The 20,386-nt window shown below is 41.6% G+C and overlaps 1 protein-coding gene across 1 annotated transcript in view; it reads left to right on the top strand.

The window, feature by feature from the left end:
• The first annotated feature begins 316 nt into the window (after positions 1 to 316).
• USP39 (ubiquitin specific peptidase 39) overlaps positions 317 to 20,386 on the top strand; it is a 28,610-nt gene continuing 8,540 nt past the window's right edge. Inside the window, exons 1-9 of the mRNA XM_045827745.1 lie at positions 317 to 617; positions 4,064 to 4,133; positions 5,356 to 5,450; positions 7,201 to 7,337; positions 8,560 to 8,712; positions 11,898 to 12,123; positions 12,689 to 12,766; positions 15,067 to 15,134; positions 15,612 to 15,800. Coding sequence (XP_045683701.1) covers positions 350 to 617; positions 4,064 to 4,133; positions 5,356 to 5,450; positions 7,201 to 7,337; positions 8,560 to 8,712; positions 11,898 to 12,123; positions 12,689 to 12,766; positions 15,067 to 15,134; positions 15,612 to 15,800 — 1,284 coding nt within the window. The 5' untranslated portion in view covers positions 317 to 349. The remainder of the gene's footprint in view (positions 618 to 4,063; positions 4,134 to 5,355; positions 5,451 to 7,200; positions 7,338 to 8,559; positions 8,713 to 11,897; positions 12,124 to 12,688; positions 12,767 to 15,066; positions 15,135 to 15,611; positions 15,801 to 20,386) is intronic.

Genomic DNA, 20,386 nt, shown 5'->3' with positions numbered 1-20,386 from the left:
AGACGCCCCCGATTTTGGCTTCGAGGCACACTGTGTCTTGAAGAAATCTGGGGCCCAATGGGAGCTTTTTTTAATCCAGAAATCCGCAGTCAGTTAAAAGTTCCAGCCACTTTAAACTGGAAATTTCGGGTAAGGTGGCAGTAGGCCGCCAGATGATTCTCAGCTGCGCGCGCAGCCACAAAGAGGCCGACAAAAGTGCAGTACCTCCCAGTTTCCTGTGATGTAATTTGTCCCCATTGGCGACTCGTAGAGAACTTTGAGTTGGATAATAGCGCTGCTCCTGATTGGCTGTTTGCGCGCGCTTGGGAGTGCCAGGCTCCTGCGCGGGGCGAGTCTGCCGGTAGTGGCGATGTCTGGCCGGTCCAAGCGGGAGTCTCGTGGTTCCAACCGCGGGAAGCGCGAATCCGAGTCACGGGTCAGCTCGGGTCGCGTCAAGCGTGAGCGAGATCGGGAGCGGGAGACCGATGCGCCGATTACCCGGGGTAGCCCCGTGCGCGTGAAACGGGAGGTCGAGCCGGCGAGCGCGCGCGAGGCCCCGGCGCCCTTCTTGCCGGCTGTGCGGGTGAAACGGGAGCGCGAGGCGGACGAAGACTCCGAACCTGAGCGGGAGGTGCGAGGTGCGCGGGGCCGGGGAGGACTCGGGGTCTACTCTTGAGTTCTTTTTCTCCTTCCAACTTTTCTTCCTTGAGGGAACTGCATACTTCACCGGGGTCCGCGACTCGACTTTTGACTGCGTCTTCAATGAGGATAGCACATCTTAATAATAACCATAGTTACAATGTTTCTAACAACAGTAGCAGCAGCTTTCCTTTATCGAATGCCCAACGCGGGCCAGGCGTTGTGCTAATTATTTTACAGGTGTCACCTTCTTCAGTTTTTACAAAACATCTGAGGATTGAGTGTGGTTGTAATTTCTGGAATTAGACTATTCAGAGTTGATTAGCGTTGAGAGGCTGAAAGTCTGGATTCTGATCTTGACTCTGTGACTGAGTCACTGTGGTTGGAGAAAGCGGGTTTCAGGTGTTTGTCTCTCTGAGTTGGTGGAAAATAGTCCTGGAACTCAGGACCTTTGATTCTGACAACTACCGGTGTCACTGCTCTTCCCCTTGCCCCGCCCCCCCATGACTGTCCCCCTTTCCTATTCACTCATTCTACTTCTGTAGTAATTTTCAACTTGATCATATCTCAACCAATCATGAAATAGGTTTCCACCACTTCTGAAACTTTCCCTGTTACCTCAATTACATCTTTTGCTTCTGTGAACTTGTAACTCTTGATTTGATGTTTCTATGTACTTGTTTCCTGAGGAGTTTTTAGGACCCTACTGAAGGAGCAGGTGAAGGGTGTTACTAGGCTACATGCTAAGGGTAGGGTTTCGGGGGAAGGTATTTCTCATTCCCCAAGACTTTATAATTCTGCATCTGGTCCTGATTATCTGTATGTGATTATACTCTTTTTTAAAAAGTTATTGCTGTTAGAAACAAACATCAGTTTTCAAAAACTATTTATTTATAGAGATGGGAGGGAGAGGGAGAAAAAGGAGAGAAACACCGATTGGTTGCCTATTGTACATGCCCCAACCAGGGATGGTGCCTGTAACCTAGGCATGTGCCCTGACCAGGGATCTGGCAACCTTTTGCTATGCAGGACGATGCCTAACCAGCTGAGCCACACAGGTCAGGGCGAGAAACATCAATTTTGTTGTTCCACTTATTTATGCATTCATTGGCTGACAATTTTTTTCCATTGGTTTTAATTTAATTTAATTGATTTGTTTATTTTTAGAGAGACAGAGAGGGAGAGAGAAAGAGAGGGAGAGAAACATCAATGTGTGGTTGCCTCTTGAGCTTCTGCTACTGGGGACCTGGCCCACAACCTAGGCATGTGCCCTGGTGGGAATTGAACTGGCGACCTTTTGGTTCACATGTCGGCACTCAATCCACTGAGTCACACCAGCCAGGGCACATTGGTTGACTCTTGTATGTGCCCTGACTGGGATTGATCCTGCAATCCTGGTGTATGGGGATGATGCTGTAGCCACCTGAGCTACCTGACCAGGCCCTTATATGATTATATTTTTGTATTAACTCTTAAATTTCTTGCTTAGGGTCCTATGTTTGACATATTTTTGCATTACACATATGGTCCAGAATAGCACATTGCTCATAGAAAGTGCTTGATATTCTTTGAATAATCTAGTTAGTAATTTCAGGGTATTCTCTAATTTTCTGTACTTAAATACTCTGTGAGCCTCATGTTCCCCTTGATTTGGAACAGAAGTTGTTTGTTAGATATTTTGTGGAGTTGTGGTATGTAGATTGTTTTCTCTGGGACACACTGAGATCCCAGTTGTCACAATTTTTTTTTCCTTTTATCATGAAATAGATCATAAGTACTTAAATGGGCTGGATGTAATGCAGAAGTACATTGTAGAGTGTGGATGTATACTGTTAAATCTATCACTTGTCAAGAATTGTGAAGGATCTACTCTGTTTGCAAGCTACCAAGTTAGCCTCTCACAGTTTCAGGGATGCTGACAGAAGACATGGGACTATTGGACCTGAGACAATTTATTACAGTAGTAACAGTAGTCAGAATGGAGCATTTCTCCAGTCAGTTTCCCACAGTGCAACATGAAGGGAACCCAGTGGGCTCAGTGGGTGGCCTCACAGAAGGGAAACTGAGATTAGAGAACCTGGGTCTTTTACAGTGGGCTGTGAGATTGCCTCCCTGTTGTTCTGTAGGGAGATATTATCCTGGTCTTCTAAGGTTGTTCACTATACAAACATCCTTTTAAAAAAATATTTTATTTATTTAGTTTTAGAGGAAGGGGAGAGGAAGGGAAGGGGAAAGGGAGGGACAGAAACATCAAAGTGTGGTTGTCTCTCACCCCCCCCCCCCCCGGGGACATGGCCCCCAACTCAGGCATGTGTCCTGACTGGGAATCAAACCAGTGACCCTTTGGTTTGCAGGCCGGTGCTCAGTCCACTGAGCCACACCAGCCAGGGCTACAAACATCCTTGACAAGATAGTTTGGAGGCAGTTAGTGCCTCTGGTCACAATACATGCAGAAACATGAGAAGACCCTTGGAAAATTGTTTCCTAACACTGTTCAGCTTAAGAAGTGGGATATAAACAGAATTGGAGAAGGTCTTGTAGGCCCTTTCCCAGTTATATCTGCCTTCTTTGCTTCGGTAATCACTTCTGAATTTTTTTCTAATCACATCTTTTATTAGTTATAGTTTTACCTCATATATGCATCCCTAAGTAGTACCATGTTTTGTTTTGTATTTGATATAAATGGAATCACACTGTATGTAGTCTTCTGATTTGCCTTTTTTTTTGCTAGCCATATTTTTGAAGTTCAGATAGATGTTCATGGCTACATGGTGTTCCATTAGTGATATATGAAAACATATTTCTCCATTTTATTTGTGGTAAATATTTGGATTGTTTCCTGTCTGGGCTTTTTCAAACATTGCTGCTATAAATGTTTTTTAGTCAAGCACTCCTGGTACATGTTTGCAAAAACTTCTCTGCAGTATATAAACAGAACTCTGCAGAATTTCAGCTTTGATCTTGCTATAATGTTCGCTAGGAGGTGGTAACAGTTTTCACTCCCACCAGCAGGACACGAGCATTCTCGCTGCTCTGCCTATTAGCCAACATGTGGAACTTTCTCATTTTATTTTTTCCTCTGGTAGGTGTGAAAGTGGTATATTATTGTGCAAGGAGACTTGCCTTTTCTTGATTATCGATGAAGTTGAACATATTTTTTTATGTTTGTGGGCTGTATTCTTCATTTTCTGTTGGGTTGTCTGTTTTTCATTGCTTCACCAGATTTCTTTATGTACATAATCTGCAAACAATTCATCTGTTGGTTATATGTGTTTCAAATATATTGTTTTAGTTTGTGGCTCATTCCATTAGTGGATTTTTCTGGGTGTAGCCAGGACACATGTATGGGGGCTCACCCTGATTAATTTTTCCCCATTTCTGTTTGGGTATTTGACCCTGAGTATGGCTTTCCCACGTTCACGGCCTGTGGTGATTTCCCTTTCAGCAAAGAATGGCCGAGTGGATTCTGAGGACCGGAGAAGCCGCCACTGCCCGTACCTGGATACCATTAACAGGTCTGTAGGACCGGGATACCTCTGCAGGCAATTTTTTGGAATGCACATTGAACAGCACATGAAAAAATTGTATCTCTTTTAAAGTTTTCTGCCTAGAAAATTGTGCTTCTTACCATGTTTATTAATCTTTGCTCTTCAGTTTAAAGAATCAGACGGCATGTTGTTTTAGGGTGCACATATCCACAAAGAGCTTTTAGCTCACTTTGAATTTGTGTGATGAAATAATGGGGTACATAGTGTTAATGACAATAGGAAATTTAAGTATTATTTATTGACTGCCACTATGTGCTAGATACTACTGTAGGTGCCTGGGATTTGGCAGAGAAAAAAAGACAGAAATATATCCTAATGCTGAGGTTGCTACCTCATCCTTGTACTTTTTTTTCTGATTTCTGGTGATGTCTCAGGATGCTTTTCAATTTATACTCTAGAGGCTCTCCATTGTTGTTGGCATGAGCCATTTGTGGCTGTCGAGCATTTGAAAATGTGGCTTAAGGAACTGGATTTTAAATTTAATTTTAATTATTTTAAATTTAAATGCCAATAGCTATGTGTGGCTAGTGGTTCCTTTAACAGACTGTACAGCTTTACCAGGACCATTACCAATTAATTAGAGTTAATGTTTGAGAGCAGATCCTTTGTCATCTGTGGATTCAGTGGAGGTGAAGTTTTTTTGTCCCTTACCTCCCCAGTACTCACATACCATTACTTTGCACTTGAACAGGTAGATCTATTTGTAGGTCTATTTGTTATTTTCCTGACGCTCCTTAGGCTTCACATTTATTTTTATAGGGAAAAATAAGTTTTTTTTTATAAAGAGGCTTTATAAAATTAACCTTTTTATGTCTTTCTATCACTTGTCTTTTAATTTGGAATTCTGCTGGGGTCCTGTTACTACTCCTGCAGTGGCTTCCCCTCCGGAGAAAGTGACTGCAATGGAGTGTTCTCAGCTGGTTGTAAATAGTAAAAAGAAGGATCATTGGCATCGTGTGTCCGGTGGGGATACCTCGACACTACTTTGGGCCCTGGTGGGTGGAGGTGCTGTATTAAATGTCTAGGTAAGGAATAGTTAATGTTCCCCATGATTTATATGTGGTATTGAACCATTCTCTGCAGGATGCTGTGTGACATTGTAGAACACGGAGCCAATGCTGCTTTACTTGGGTGTCATCGTCCTAGACATTGTCTCTATTAATTGCTTTTGTTTTGTTTTGGTTCTTAGGAGTGTGCTGGACTTTGACTTTGAGAAACTGTGTTCCATCTCCCTTTCACATATCAATGCATATGCCTGTCTGGTGTGTGGCAAGTACTTTCAGGGTAAATAAATGTTTTTGCATTTATTCCTAAAAACCTTACTAGGTTTTCAGCAATAGCCACAGATCTGTGCCAGAGAGATTTTTTTTTTTTTTTTAAACTAAGCTGCTGTTGTTAGGAGTACTGTCTAATAATCCCTCTCTTTGGCTGCAGGAAATTCAGTACTCTCAGAAAGTCAGTAGGAGGCTCTCTGATGACCAGAGCCTGAGTGCACCCTAAGCGGGGAAGGACGAGTTAGTGCAAGACTGCGTGGGAGAGCCCAGAGACTCTGGGCTTTGAGTCTCTGGTGTTTTCCATACTCGTGTCTTTGTCTGAGAATCTTTTGGCTCTAAGGACTTTTTCATTCTGTTCTTTTCTGGCAACTTATTGCAAGGAAAACCTTCCCAAAACCAGAATTTATTTATAAAAAATTATGTACTTAATCTTACATGTTTAAACTTCAGTTACCTTTTAAAGTTCTTCCCATTTGATGCAATAACATTTTTCCACTATTCAGAACAGTTTTTGAAATTGTTAATTTTGATGACTTTTAGTGTTTCTGCCATTTTTGTTTCATCTCTTCCACATCAACAAAATGTTTCCCTTTGAGGATTTTTTTTAATCTGGGGAAATAAAAGTTTTTTGGAGTGAGATCAGGTGAATAGGGAGGGTGGGGCACAAAAAACATTCCGTTTTTTGATCAAAATGTGCTGAACACTCAGAGCGGTGTGGGCAGGTGCACTTATAAATTGCCTATTAGGAGATGGGCAAACATGTTGAAAGAGTCTTTAAAAAAATTTGCTGAAGCCCAGTGTAGCCTTTGACAACAGCAGCTGGTACACTGATACAGATGGGTTCCTAGAACACTCACCTAGCTGGGGAAGCCTGTACTACAAGGGGCCTACACTCCAGAAAATAATTCAGGGTTTTTTTGGGTCCCCCGCTGTATTGTATTGAATTCATGCAGAACAAACACATGCTATGTACATAGTATAGTGGAGGAGTCAAAAGAAATATAAACTATATTCTGTACTCTTACAAGGATCTTACAGTCAAGGTTAACACATAACTATCAGCAAACTCAGTAAGACCATAAAGATTACTGCTGGACTGTGTGGCACTAGATATAAATAAGGACAGTAGGAGTTGAAATATGTGAGTACAAATAGTTCTGTTAGCTGGAGTGTTTGTGTTGAATTCATGGAGGAGATGGAGGTGGCACTTGAACTGGCAGGACTTGTAGGTTTTGAGTGAGTTAAAGGAGAGATATTCTAGAGAGGGGTGGCAATGATGAACAAAGGTACTTAGGTACAGGATTGTCCTGAATGTGGGCAGTTGGGAAATCAGGACTCAGTGATGATGGACTGTCACAGCGTGTGTGCGTGTGCGTGTGTGCATATCTGTGTATGTGTGTGCATGTGCTGTTATAATATACCCATAGATATTCTCAATTTCTGATAATACATGAAGTCAACTTGTATATGTATATATACATGCACACACATTTATATTTCATATTCATACATAGGAAATTAGTTCTCCCAACCAATGTCTTACGCCATCCAGGGAATAAAGTGGCGATTGTGCTATTCTCTTGCTAACTGCTGTGATGAGAGAAGTTCATGTGGGAGACTCATTTCATGGATGGCACAGTACTTTGTTTTTGCTAATGTTAACATGTTACAGTACAAAATAATGAAAGGAAAAATTGAACTTGATCTTTGCCTTTCTGGAATATGCCGTTTCTTCTACAGCCTTTCATTCTTCCTTGTAGGCCGGGGTTTGAAGTCTCATGCCTACATTCACAGTGTGCAGTTTAGCCACCATGTCTTCCTCAACCTCCACACCCTCAAGTTTTACTGCCTCCCCGACAACTACGAGATCATCGATTCCTCGCTGGAGGATATCACGGTGCGTGTCCCAGAGGGCTGGCTTGGAACTGGCTCTCCTAAGAACCATCCCAGGGACCCTGGGATCTGCCTCAGCCAGGGGAGAATCTCAGCTCCTTGGTCTTGAAGAGGCTTCTTTCCCTTTGGGAGGAACCAGGGAAACTGAGAAAGGAGGTCAGGATCCTTGATTATGGCCCTCGGTCTGCAACGTAGCCATCATTTCTGCTTTTAATGTTGAGGGTTGAGACCGAAAAAATATGGTTACTTATGAATTGGCATGAAAGCATTTTTATGGAATAAATTATCTTCCCACACTTGGAGTAAGGACGTGATTTGGGCCTGGAACAGGACAGCGGGTACCAGGCTGCATTGCTGCTCCCAGCTACTTTTGATACGTTATTGCCCCAATGGCCACCTTGTCCCCCTCTTGGTTCCTGTTTGTGACATCTGCCAAGAGTCACTGTACTTAAGTGGAAAGCATGGAAAGTCCTTTTGGGCTTTGATTAATGTTGGATCTTTTAATTATTCTTTTCCTTTTTAGCAAGTGGCTACATATTCATTGCACTGAAAGCTCTTTTTTAAGGAAAGGTCAGTGTTTAGAGTAGTTGAAATACTGTTACACTTATGCTACTTTTGTAATTTTTATAGGCATATTAATAGTTGAAGTTAAACTAACTGATCATGGACATTATTTACAGAGGGAGAAACGAATAAACTCAGGATTTCGAAGGGGGTTAGTAGTGACTTCTGTCCAGCCTGTGACATGACACATGTAGCTCTACAACTGGGAAGGATCCGATCCTGCCCCTCCCACCCTAGGGAGCCGTGAGGTCCCTCAGCCTTCCACACTGGGGTGGAGGCGCTCCTGCTCTGCACTGGGCCCATGGGCCAGCTCTGTGTGAAGTCTCACTTAAGACCCAGACCCCTGCCACCTTCGGAGACTTGAGTGTCCTGCAGCTTGTGCAGTGGTTTACCACAAGGTTGGCTCGACCTGAGGTTTGAGGAAAAACCCGAGATTCAGTAATTTTGGGTTAAACACGGCTATCGTCTTCTAGATTAGTAATGTGGAGAGAGCCTACTCCATGTTACCCTAGCCTTTATACCTGTTGTGGGGAGCTCTTTGGGTATGTGGTGAGATGTTCATGATGAAAGGGTTTTTTGTTTTCGGCAGAAATTGCTATTCCAAATATATATTGTGAACTAGGCGGCCCTAAAACAACGTAGAATTTTCTTTTGCTTTGCAGTATGTGTTGAAGCCCACTTTCACAAAGCAGCAGATTGCAAACTTGGACAAGCAAGCCAAATTGTCCCGGGCATACGATGGTACCACTTACCTGCCAGGTATTGTGGGCCTGAATAACATAAAGGCCAACGACTATGCCAACGCTGTCCTTCAGGTAGGATCAAGAAGGGAACAGTGAGGGAGAGGCATAGCAAGGGAACACTGTGGAGGTCAGCCAAGAAATGACCACCTCTGCTAGAGTGCAGTCAGGTGGTCCCCAGACCTCCACGTCTTACTGCGGACTCGGCTTGAGTATTTGTTCTGCACCAAGCAGAACATTCCTATGTCTGCTCAAGGCACTGCTGCAAGATGGTGAGCCCTTTCTCAGCCTCTGGGCTCAAGGTCTCTGGAGCAACCAGGGGATGAGAGACAGAACCTGTGTGTGGCCTGGCAGTACCCGATGGGAAGTACACATCCTAGGCGGTGCAAGTACTCACTGTGCCAGTCGTCAGATGTCTTGGCCCCACCTGTGTGCTTAAGCCCTGAAGTAGGAAGGGCAAAAAGTGGAAGTTGCCCTATTTGTAATTAAGTTTTATTATTTAAAATATTAAATGAGGGAGAAAAATAAAAATTAACGAGTAATATGTGTACATTTCAGAAAAATTAGAAGATATCGGTAAGTGTAAGTAAGAAAATTAAACAATAATCCTACTTTACCAAAAAAAATCATAAACATGAGCCCTGGCCAGATGGCTCAGATGGTTGGAGCATTGTCCATACCCTGGAAGGTTGTGGGTTTGATTTCTGGTCACAGCACATACCTAGGTTGTGAGTTCGATCCCTGGTCAGGCACATTCGGGAGGCAACTAACTACATCGGGAGATGTATTTCTCTCTCCCCTTTCCTCCTTCCTTCCTTCCCTCCCTCCTCTCCTCCCAAGCTCAAAATGTGCTTGCTAGGGCTCATTTTTTTTCTGTTACTGCTGTTATAATGAGTATCCTACTTCTAGTCTTATACTTTATGTGACAATGTTACATTTTGTTATGTTCTTTAACCTTCACTTCTTTATCAATGCATCTAGGACCTAGAATCTAGGCAATAGAGGGTTTGTAGCAATTTGTAAACCCACCAGCAAAACAAAAGGGTATTCTTCATTTTGCATTATCACTGTTACCACTGAATTTTTTTTTCCATTTTGATAGGTATATCCTTTTTTTAACCTACCTTTTAAAAAAAATTCACTTCTGAAGTTGATAATACATTTTTTCATGAGTAGTTGGGTTTTATGCAGTCAGTTTTCTATTGGTAGTTCATTTAACTGAGCTTTAATAAGTATTTTAGCCCTTTTCTATTGTGTATGTTGCAGCTATTTCCTTCTAGTTCTTGTTTTAGTTTTTAAACTTTGTTGATGGTATTTTTGCATAAAGAATGCAGTATAAAAATTAAAAAGAATATCCGTTAGTTTTGGTGTCTGCCACTGGTGTCATGCCTGGGAAGAGCACATCCTTAGGGGAACAGAGGCTGCAGACTGTCCCTCTTACACTCTCTCACAGCTTAGTGAAGACCGCTCCCGATGGACAGATAGGGTTTGGACATGGTCAGGGTGGTTAGCTTGGTTTTGTGATGGGTTTTAGTGTCCGTAGGAAGTTCTCTTTATTTACAAAAATGAGTCGGTGAACAAATCCTCTGTGAAAATGTTTCCATTAAAGTAAGGATTGAATGGCCCATGTACCCTGAATGGAGACTGGATAATCTCTCTCCGAGGAAGGACACCTACTATTTGTATTGTTGCTGAAGCCAGAGCATGGGTAACGGAATTAGGATAAACTTTACCATATTTTTCCCCTTTTGAGAGAAACTAACTTCCTCCCTCCCTCCCTCCCTCCCGCTGAGCTAAACTTGTAGGGGTGCAAGCTTTCCTCTTTGCCTCTGGGGTCATGATGCTCTCTGCATCCTGAGTTGTCCTCCCCAGCTTCTCCTGGGTTTGTTGTATTCAGCAGAACTCTCTGTCCTCCTCTCTAAATGCGTTACTCTGCCAAAGAAAGTTGTGCTCCTAGTACACCCAGTGCTGGTGAGGACTCATCAACCTGTCAGGAAGGACTTGGGGGAAGACTACATTTATTTCTAGTCTGTTCTGTGGTCTTCGCCCTGCCCCCAGTTCCCCAGCTTTGTTGCTCACACTAATGAGCATGTATTCCTTAATGAACTAACGTGGCTGGTATGTCTTTTTGCTTAGTGAGCTAAAATTTATTTTTATTCCTTTTGACCATTTTCCATCATAGCATTACTTTCACTTTTATATACATTTGTGTGGTTTTATTACCATCTTTTGTTACTGTATTTGAGGAGAACACCAACTTTTATTAATATTATTTTAATGTGTGTTTGAGAGGTGGGGAAATTTTCATCTCCAGATAGTTATCTCTGCCTCAGCCAAGTGGACGATGAAGAGTATTTGTGTTTCTAGCCTTTAATTCTTTTTTTAAAAATACTTTAAAATTTATTTTTAGAGAGAGGAAGGGAGGAAGAAAAAGGGAGAGAAACATCAGTGTGCGATTGCCTCTTCTGTATCCCGCTGGGGACCTGACCTGCAGCCCAGGCATGTGCCCTGACTGGGAATTGAACTGGTGACTTTTGGTTTGCAGGCTGGCACTCACTCCATTCAGCCACACCAGCCAGGGCCTTTAATTCCTTATGAATCCAAACATAGTCATAGGCTTAATTAGAGGAAAAGGAAATTATTAAATAAGCTAGTTGGTGAATAGGGATTTCAATACTTTTTAACAACAACAACAAAAAAACCTAAGTGTAGGAAACAGAGAAGCCAAAGAACTTATATGTCCAACCCATGGCATGAACTAAGGGAGGGGTGAATGTTGGAGAGCGGGGGGTGCAGGGCAGAAGGGGGATAGAAGGGAGAAAAAAATTGGGAAAACTGTAATAGCATAATCAATAAAATATACTTTAAAAAACTTGTGTTATATTCATGTCAGCAAAGTGTGCAGAATTGGTCTTTGGGTGAAGTTCTGTGTGAAAGATGTTGTATGACAGTGTGGTGGGGGAGGTTAGGGGCTGGAGAGAGTGAGCCAAAAGGAAAAAGGACTCATGGATGTGACAACATTGTGGTGATTGCTGGGCGGAGTAGGTATAAGGGGACTAAATGATAATGGAAAAAGTACAATAAAGATTAAACAAAAAAGAGGAGATGTTGCTATAACATGAGCTCTAAACATGAGTGTTAACGTCTCACTCTTTAAGGCTGTCGCAGGCACAGCTCTGTTAGAAGAACTTAGTTGGAAAAGCTTGGCTCTCAGGGGCCTTCCAAAGGGACTTTTGATTAATCAGAGTGTTTGACTCCAGGCTCTGTCTAATGTTCCTCCTCTTCGGAACTACTTCCTGGAAGAAGACAATTATAAGAACATCAAGCGTCCTCCAGGGGATATCATGTTCTTGCTGGTCCAGCGTTTCGGAGAGCTGATGAGAAAGCTCTGGAACCCTCGAAATTTCAAGGCCCATGTCTCTCCCCATGAGATGCTTCAGGCTGTTGTACTTTGCAGCAAGAAGACTTTTCAGATCACCAAACAAGGTAATGAGCAAGTCATTCGTATTTTTTGACACTGTGGACTGAAGCTGCCTGGCCCAGCCAGAAGACTGCAATTGGCTGGACCCTTGGTTCCAAGGGAGAATGATGAGAACTGAGTGGAGGCTGGGAGGGAGGGACTAGATTGTTTGGTTTATAAGCCACCATAAGGAGCTTGGATTATATCTTGATAATAATGGGGAGTCAGTGAAGGCTTTTAAGTAAAGATACAACATCAGATATGTTTAGAATTGTTACTCTGGCTGAGGAATGACTTAGAGGGAAAGTTCAGTAATGGCTTTTGGTGGGTGATGAGATGCAGGTTTGGAGTCGAGTTGATAATTGAAGATCCCGGTTGGATCAGAGAGCCTCAGGAGAGAGTAAAGGTCAGAAGACTTAAGAGCTTGACCTTGAGCATTTAATGGCCAGACAGAGGAGGATCTCCAGGGGGTGGATAAGGTGGCATGGCCCAAGAAGAAGACCGCTGGGACACAGAGTCCGGCCAGCCAGTCCGCGGTTTGGGTTATCGTGCTGCCTTCTTGCTTCAACATGTCCCGCTCTTCTTTTTCAGGGGATGGAGTCGACTTTTTGTCTTGGTTTCTGAACGCTCTGCACTCAGCTCTGGGAGGCACAAAGAAGAAAAAGAAGAGTGAGTCCTGCCATTTTGTAAAAGAGAGCTCTTTTTTGTTTGCTTCCTTTTAAGAACCTGCACACTTCTTATCCTTTTCTAAATAACTTTAATCTTTTTGTGTTTGGATGGCGTTTATGGACACATGGGCTAAATTTTGTTGCTGAATAGGCCCCTCTCTAGTTTTCTTTTTTCTTACAGATTTTATTTAATTTTATTTGTTTTTGTTTTTTTCTGCTGAAGAGTTGTATTTGTCACGAGAAGCAGAAGGAAGCCACTAGTGAGTGACATCTTCTCCCTGTCCACCCATGGAAATATTTATATTGTTGACTTTTTTCTTTTTGTTGTTGTTGTTTTTTTCTTTCTCAATTTTTTTCTCCCCTTTATTCCCCTCTGCCCTGCACCCCCGTCTCCCATCAGCATTCCCCCCGCCCCCTTAGTTCATGTCCATGGGATGTACTATAAACTCCTTGGCTTCTCCATTTCCTGTACTATTCTTAACCTCCCCCTGTTTATTTTGTACCTACCATTTATGCTTTTCGTTCCCTGTACCTTTCCCCCCATTCTCCTCCCTCCCCCTCTCTGCTGAGAACCCTCCATGTGATCTCCATTTCTGTGATTCTCTTCCTGTTCTAGTTGTTTGCTTAGTTTGTTTATGTTTTTAGGTTCAGTTGATAGAAGTGAGTTTGTCATTTTACTGTTCATAGTTTTTGATCTTCTTTTTCTTAGATAAGTCCCTTTAACATTTCATATAAGGGCTTGGTGATGATGAACTCCTTTAACTTTACCTTATCTGGGTAGCACTTTATCTGCCCTTCCATTCTAAATGATAGCTTTGCTGGATAGAGTAATCTTGGATGGAGGTCCTTGCCTTTCATGACTTGGAATACTTCTTTCCAGCCCCTTCCTGCCCACAAGGTCTCTTTTGAGAAATCAGCTGACAGTCTGATGGGAACTTCTTTGTAGGTATCTGTCTCTTTTGCTCTTGCTGCTTCTAAGATTCTCCCCTTATATTTCATCTTGGGTAATGTAATTATGATGTGCCTTGGTGTGTGCTTCCGTGGGTCTAATTTCTTTGGGATTCTCTGAGCTTCCTGGAAGTCTATTTCCTTTGTCAGATTGGGGAAGTTCTCCTTCATTAGTTTTTCAAATAAGTTTTCCATTTCTTGCTCTTCCTGTTCTCCTTCTGGTACCCCTATGATTCTGATGTTGGATGTTTAAATTTGTCCCAGAGATTCCTAAGCCTCTCCTCATTTTTTTTAATCTTTGTTTCTTCATTCTGTTCTGGTTGAATATTTCTTCCTTTCTTCTTCAGATCGTTGATTTGAGTCCTGGTTTCCTTCCCTTCACTGTTGGTTCCCTGTATATTTTCCTTTATTTCACTTTTCATAGCCTTCACTTTTTCCTTGATTTTGCGGCCACACTCACTCATTTCTGTGAGCATCCTGATTACCAGTGTTTTGAACTGTGCATCTGATAGGTTGGCTATCTCTTCATCACTTAGTTCTATTTTTGGAGCTTTGATCTGTTCTTTCATTTTGGCCATATTGTTTTTGTCTCCTTGCAACTATTAGTTGTAAGGGGCAGAGCCTCACATATTTGCCAGGGCAGGGCAACTCACATCGCTGCAGTGTGGCACTGTATGTGGTGGTGGGGGGGTATCCCAGAGGGAACAGTGCCACTTGCTGGCCTCTCTGCTGGCTTTCAGTCACTTCCCTGGCTACCCACAAGCAAATTGGACCCTTCTGGTGCTGATTCTTGGGTGGGTGGGTTTGGGTATGTTTTAGGATCCTGTGTGTCTCTCCAACGAACTCTCCTGTAAGGCTGGGAGTTTCTCCTGCTGCTGTAACCCCCACAAGTTTTTACAGCCAAAGGTTTTGAGGCTTTATTTCCCCATGCTGGAACCCTGGGTTGTGTGGACTGTGTTGTTCCACAGTTGCTCCTCTGGGTTTATCTGCATGCAAATGTAAGGCCACCAGCTGCCGCCTTGCTGGTCCTACTCTCTGCCCCAGCTGCCTGTCTCTGTTCCTCATAACAGTCTCGATGAATGTTTCTTTAACTCCTTTTATGGGCCAGGCCTTGTATGGGCGGGTGGGTGGTCAAAGGGCATTATGTGGAGAAGACAGACATAAAAATTATTCACACAAATAATTATAAAGCTACCATGGTGATATACATTACAAAGGTACTTCTGTGTTTAGTGATAGCTTTGGGTTTTATGCTAGAAGATGTTGGTTTATTTCAGAAATTTAGAACGTAGGACTATTATGGAAATACTTTCCAACCTGATAGAATTTGCATTTTGATTTGTGTTTGTACAGCTATTGTGACTGATGTTTTCCAGGGGTCCATGAGAATCTTCACTAAAAAGCTTCCTCATCCTGACCTGGTGAGTAGGTTGAACCTGAGTCTCAGACTGAGTGCATGTAGGGTTGATAAACAGATGCTTACAGAACCAGTACGGCCTCTTGCCCCAGGAAGAGGGTCTACAAAACACCTGCCAGGTGCTAGTTCCCTCAGGTTCCTAGCCCATTAGTGTGCCTTGAGTTTGGGAGTTAGTGGTTGGGTAGGGTCTGCTGGTTTAAGTGGTCTGGTGATTGGGTGGTGCTGGCGTGTTTTTTCAGAAGCTCAGATAAGCGTTCTAGATCTAGCTTTTAAAATAGTCTTGGTATTTAAGTAAAATCTCTGAAGATAGAAGCCCATATTCTTGCATTAATCTAATTAGGTGGTGAAGCTGCCCAGTCTGTTGACTTCACTTCATTAAAAAAGGAAGCACAATGTAAATGTAACAAAAACATTGTTTTTCTATCTGTACTGGTCTCTTGCTCCTTACATTTCTTCTTCCCTTCCTTTTTTTCATTTTTAGCCAGCAGAAGAAAAAGAACAGCTGCTTCATAATGATGAGTACCAGGAGACAATGGTGGAGTCCACCTTCATGTACCTCACACTGGACCTTCCTACGGCACCCCTCTACAAAGATGAGAAGGAGCAGCTCATCATCCCCCAGGTGCCGCTCTTCAACATCCTGGCCAAGTTTAACGGAATCACTGAGAAGGTAGTCCATTTGCACACCTGCTGCCCTGCAAATACCTCTTTCTTCCTTGACTCCCCGCCCCCCCCCACTTATTTATGCATTGGTTGCTTTTATTTGTTTGTTTGTTTGTTTATTCTGTCATAGTTGTCCAAGTTTTTTCCCCTTTGCCCTCCTCTGTCCAGCCCATGTCCCCTTGATTTTTAGTTTTCTTTTCATTTTTCTTTTTATACTTAGAAATTGCCACAGGTATGTAATACATTATTCTGTTGTAAAGTGTATTGTCCTAGGTGAGCCTCTCAGACCCCATGCTGTTTCTAGCTGATTGCTCTACAACTCTTAGCTGGAAGTATACTGTCCTCTCTTATATTTTCAAATGCCCCTTTAAACCTTCTGCCTCTGGTTAGTATGGAGGAAGGAGGGGTAGGTAGGACAGCAGAAAATCAAAAAGTAGGAAGAATTCCCGTCTTTTAAAAAATATGACATTAGTATTAAAGTGGAAAAAACTAATTAAAATATAAATAAACAAGTAATTTATTCTTACTGTATCAAGTTAAAAGTTTCTTTTTATCTAATGAGCTGTTTTTGGTTTAATTCCCTTCTTCATCCTAGATAGATTTAATCCTTTATTAGCAAAGACTCTTGTTTACACATATTAAATACCAACAAGAAAACTAGTTAAGGAAAAGAGGAACTTTATTGGAAGGCATGTCTTAGGGTCTTAGGAAGGCTTGAACTGAGCAGGATGGACTTGGGAATGACAGAAACTGGAGTGAGGGCATTCTCAGAATTGGTGGTCTGCTGACTGTCCCTTAAAAGAGCTGCTGTTAGCCCGATCTCAGTGGCTGTGGTACGCAGCAGCTGCCTGTCTGCTCCTGGTTCCTAGGAGGGGGTTGGAAGGCTCGCTTGGATCAGGTGTTCTTTCTGGTCAAGGACCCTGTGAATAGGAATCTTTCCTTAAGAAGGAAGTATTGTGAGCTCGGCAGCCAGCCCTAGAAGTCTCTAGAACACACCTCCCTGACTGCCATTACTGTTTCCATCCAATACCCTAGTCAGTTTTCAGGAATTGTTAGTGAGCATAATACGCAGAACAAGCACTGGGTGGCCCTGTGCAGTTGCAGTTGACCAGGTCGCAGGCACCAGTATATGTGTGTGCACGCACGCGTGCACACACACACACACATACACACACACACACACACACACAAAGGTAATAGTATCTAAAATGTCGTTTCATTTTGGGGAGGTGAGAGAGAGACTTTAGGGCTTGTATAGCTCAGGTCTTTATTTTATTGGTTTTAAGTGACAGACCTGGGAATCTAAACTCAGATTTTTCTTCTCATGTTTTCAACTATGTCACTTGATCCCTATTATCACTGTTTAAACTTAAGATTCCCATGGACCCTGAGTATTGATTTAAATTTATTTTTACTATAATATTACTTAAATTAGTATAAACTTAAATGTTGCTATAAGTTCCTTATACTTGCGATTTTAAGCAAGTATAAAATTATAGCAAACTTACAAGTTACATACAGACAAAACTTTGAAACCATTAAAAATGATTAACAATGCTATTATAATGTGTTTGTTCAGCTAAAACCAAATTGCTCCTTGGTATGTGAATGTGGTACTAATGGTCCATGGTGAAATTATCCCCACCACCCCATGCTTTCTCATTAACTGCTAAGTAATCATTGTAGGCTGACAGTATTGAAGTTTGTTTTTTTTTTACTTGACTTTAGAGAGAGGGAGGGACAGACAGGCATCAACTTGGTGTTCCAATTATTATTATTATTTTTTTAATAAAAACTTACATTTCTTTTTTTTTAAAGATTTTACTTATTTATTTTTAGAGGGAAGGGAAAGAGAGAGAGAGAGGGAGAGAAACATCAATGTGCGGTTGCTGGGGGGCATGGCCTGCAACCCAGGCATGTATCCTGACTGGGGGTGTTCCAATTATTTATACATTCATTGGTTGATTTTTATATGTGCCCTGACCAAGGATGGAAGCTGCAGCCTTGGTGTATTGGGACAATGCTCCAACCAACTGAGCTACCTGGCCAGAACTATTCTTCAAATTTTGAATTTTGATCTTTTCCCAGGTTAGTGATATACTGGGCATTGGCAGCAAGCCACAGCTTCCAGTCAGCCATGCAATCATCAGAGTTAAAAGTTGATGCTCTACAGTGTATTCATTGTGTTAGATGATTTTTTCCTACTGTAGGTTAATGTAAGTATTCTGCACACCTCAGTAGGTTAGGTGTATTAAACGCATTTTCAGGTTACTACATATATTTTCAGCTTACCACACCCCATCATAAGTAATTGAGGAGCATCCATATAATCTAAATACTAGTCCCTTATCAGATGTTATGACTTTGCAAATATTTTCTCCCATTCTATGGATTGCATTTTCACCCTCTTGATAGTATCATTTGAAGCACAAAAGTTTTCAGTTTTGATGAAATAAATCTGTTTTTTCTTTTGTGTGCTTTTGTTGTCAAATGTAAGAATCCACTCTGGCTGGGTGGCTCAGTTGGTTGGAGCATCGTCTTATACAACAAATAGTTGAGGGTTTGATTCCCAGTCAGGGCACATACCTAGGTTGTGGGTTCAATCCCCAGTCAGGGCATGTATAGGAGGCAAGTGCTTGATGCTTCTCTCTTGCATCGATGTTTCTCTCTCCTTGCCCTCCTCTCTCAAATCAATAAAAAGCATATCTGGGGTAAAGATTAGAAAAAAAACAAATGAAAAGGAACAGTAAGAATCCATTTTCAAATCTCTGGTCATGAACAAATCCTATGTTTTCTTATAAGACTTTTGTAGTTCTAGCTCTTACATTTCAGTCTTTAAACCATTTTAAATGAATTTTTGTGTGTGGTGTGAGAAAGTGTCCAACTTCGTTCTTTTGCATGTGGCTCTGTAGTTGCCCTAGCACTATTTGTTGAAAAAACTTTTTTTCTCATTGAATGGTGTTAGCATCCTTGTTGAAAAAGTATTTCACTCTAGACACATAGGTTTATTTCTGGACTCTTCATTCTTTTACATTGATGTATATTTTGCTTTGTAATTAGTTTTGAAATCAGGGAGTGTGAATCCTCCAGCTTAGTTCTTTTTCAAAGAAGTCAGCTGGATTCTGACAGGGATTATGTTGAATCTCTGTAGATCATTTTGGGGATTATTGCCATCTTAATACTAGGTGTTCTGATTCACGAGCATAGGATGTTTTTCTATTTGTTTATACTTTTAATTTCTTTTACCGGTGTTTTACAATTTTCAGAGATAAGTTTGGAACTTTTGTTAAATTTATTCCTGAATATTAAAAAATTTTTATTTATTGATATGAGAGAGAGAGTTCAGTTTGTTGTTCCACTTATTTATGCATTCATTGGTTGATTTTTGTATGTGTCCTTTCCCAGGATCAAACCCACATATTCCTCAATTGGGACAACATTCTAACCAACTGACCTACCTGGCCAGGACTATTTTTAAATATTTTATTTTTTTATGCTGTCATAAATGGAATTGTTTTCTTCATTTTAGTTTTGGATTATTAATTGCATGTATGTAGAAATTCAGTTGGTATTTGTATATTGTTTTTTGTGTTCTGCAACCTTGCCAAACTGTAATTCTAACACCTTTGTAGTGGACTTCTTAGGATTTTCCATATATAAGATTGGCATCTGCAAGTAGAGATAGATTTACTTTTTTTTTTTCAGTTTGGATGCTATTTATTATTATTTTTTTTTTCTTGCCTAATTATTCTAGTCCACAGGTGGCAAACACAAGGCCCGTAGGCCGAATCCGGCCTTCCAGCTTGTTTTTCCAGCCCTCCACCTTGTTTCTACGTGGCGGCAGCACCGAGCTCTCACTTAACTGTTAAGGAGTAGTTACATGTATACAGTCCTAAAGTTACATTCGACCCTTTGAAAGCAACTGCAAGGCCGATGTGACCCTGGTGAAAATGAGTTTGACACCCCTGCTCTAGTACAATGGTCAGTAGAAGTGGCAAATGCAGACATTTTTTGTTGCTCGTGATCTTCCAGGAAAGCATCCAGTCTTTCTCCATTAAGTGTGATGTCAGATATGGCTTCTTCATCTGGCTTTGTCAGATTGAGACCGTTACCTTTTATTTCTAGTTTGTTGAGCGTTTTCCTCATAATGTTGGATTTTGTCAAATGCTTTTTTGTGTCTGATGAAATGATTGTATGGTTTATACCTTTCACTTTTTATTCTATTAATATAGTATAGTGCATTGATTGAATTTTGAATGCTAACCCACCTTTATCTTTCTGGATAAATCCTACTTGGTCATGGTGTATAATTCTTCTTACATGTTGTTAGATTTGGTATGGTAGTATTTCGTTGAAGATTTTTGCATTAGTATTCATAGAAATGTTGATCTGTAGTTTTCTGATGATGTCTCTGACTGGTTTTGGTGTCAGGGTAACACTGGCCTTGTAAAATAAGTTTGGAAGTATTCCCTCCTCTTTCATATTTGGAAAAGTTTTTGAAGAATTGGGGTTCATTATTCTTCACACGTTGGTAGAAATTACCAGTGAAGCCATCTGGGCCTGGGCTTCCAGGTAGTTTCTTTGTGGGTAGTT

The sequence above is a fragment of the Phyllostomus hastatus genome, unplaced genomic scaffold (assembly GCF_019186645.2).
Source record: "Phyllostomus hastatus isolate PE091 unplaced genomic scaffold, TTU_PhHast_1.1 phas_scaffold_78, whole genome shotgun sequence".
Taxonomy (NCBI): domain Eukaryota; kingdom Metazoa; phylum Chordata; class Mammalia; order Chiroptera; family Phyllostomidae; genus Phyllostomus; species Phyllostomus hastatus.
The sequence above is the reverse complement of the archived record's forward strand: the minus strand, read 5'-3'. Positions and strand labels throughout refer to the sequence as shown.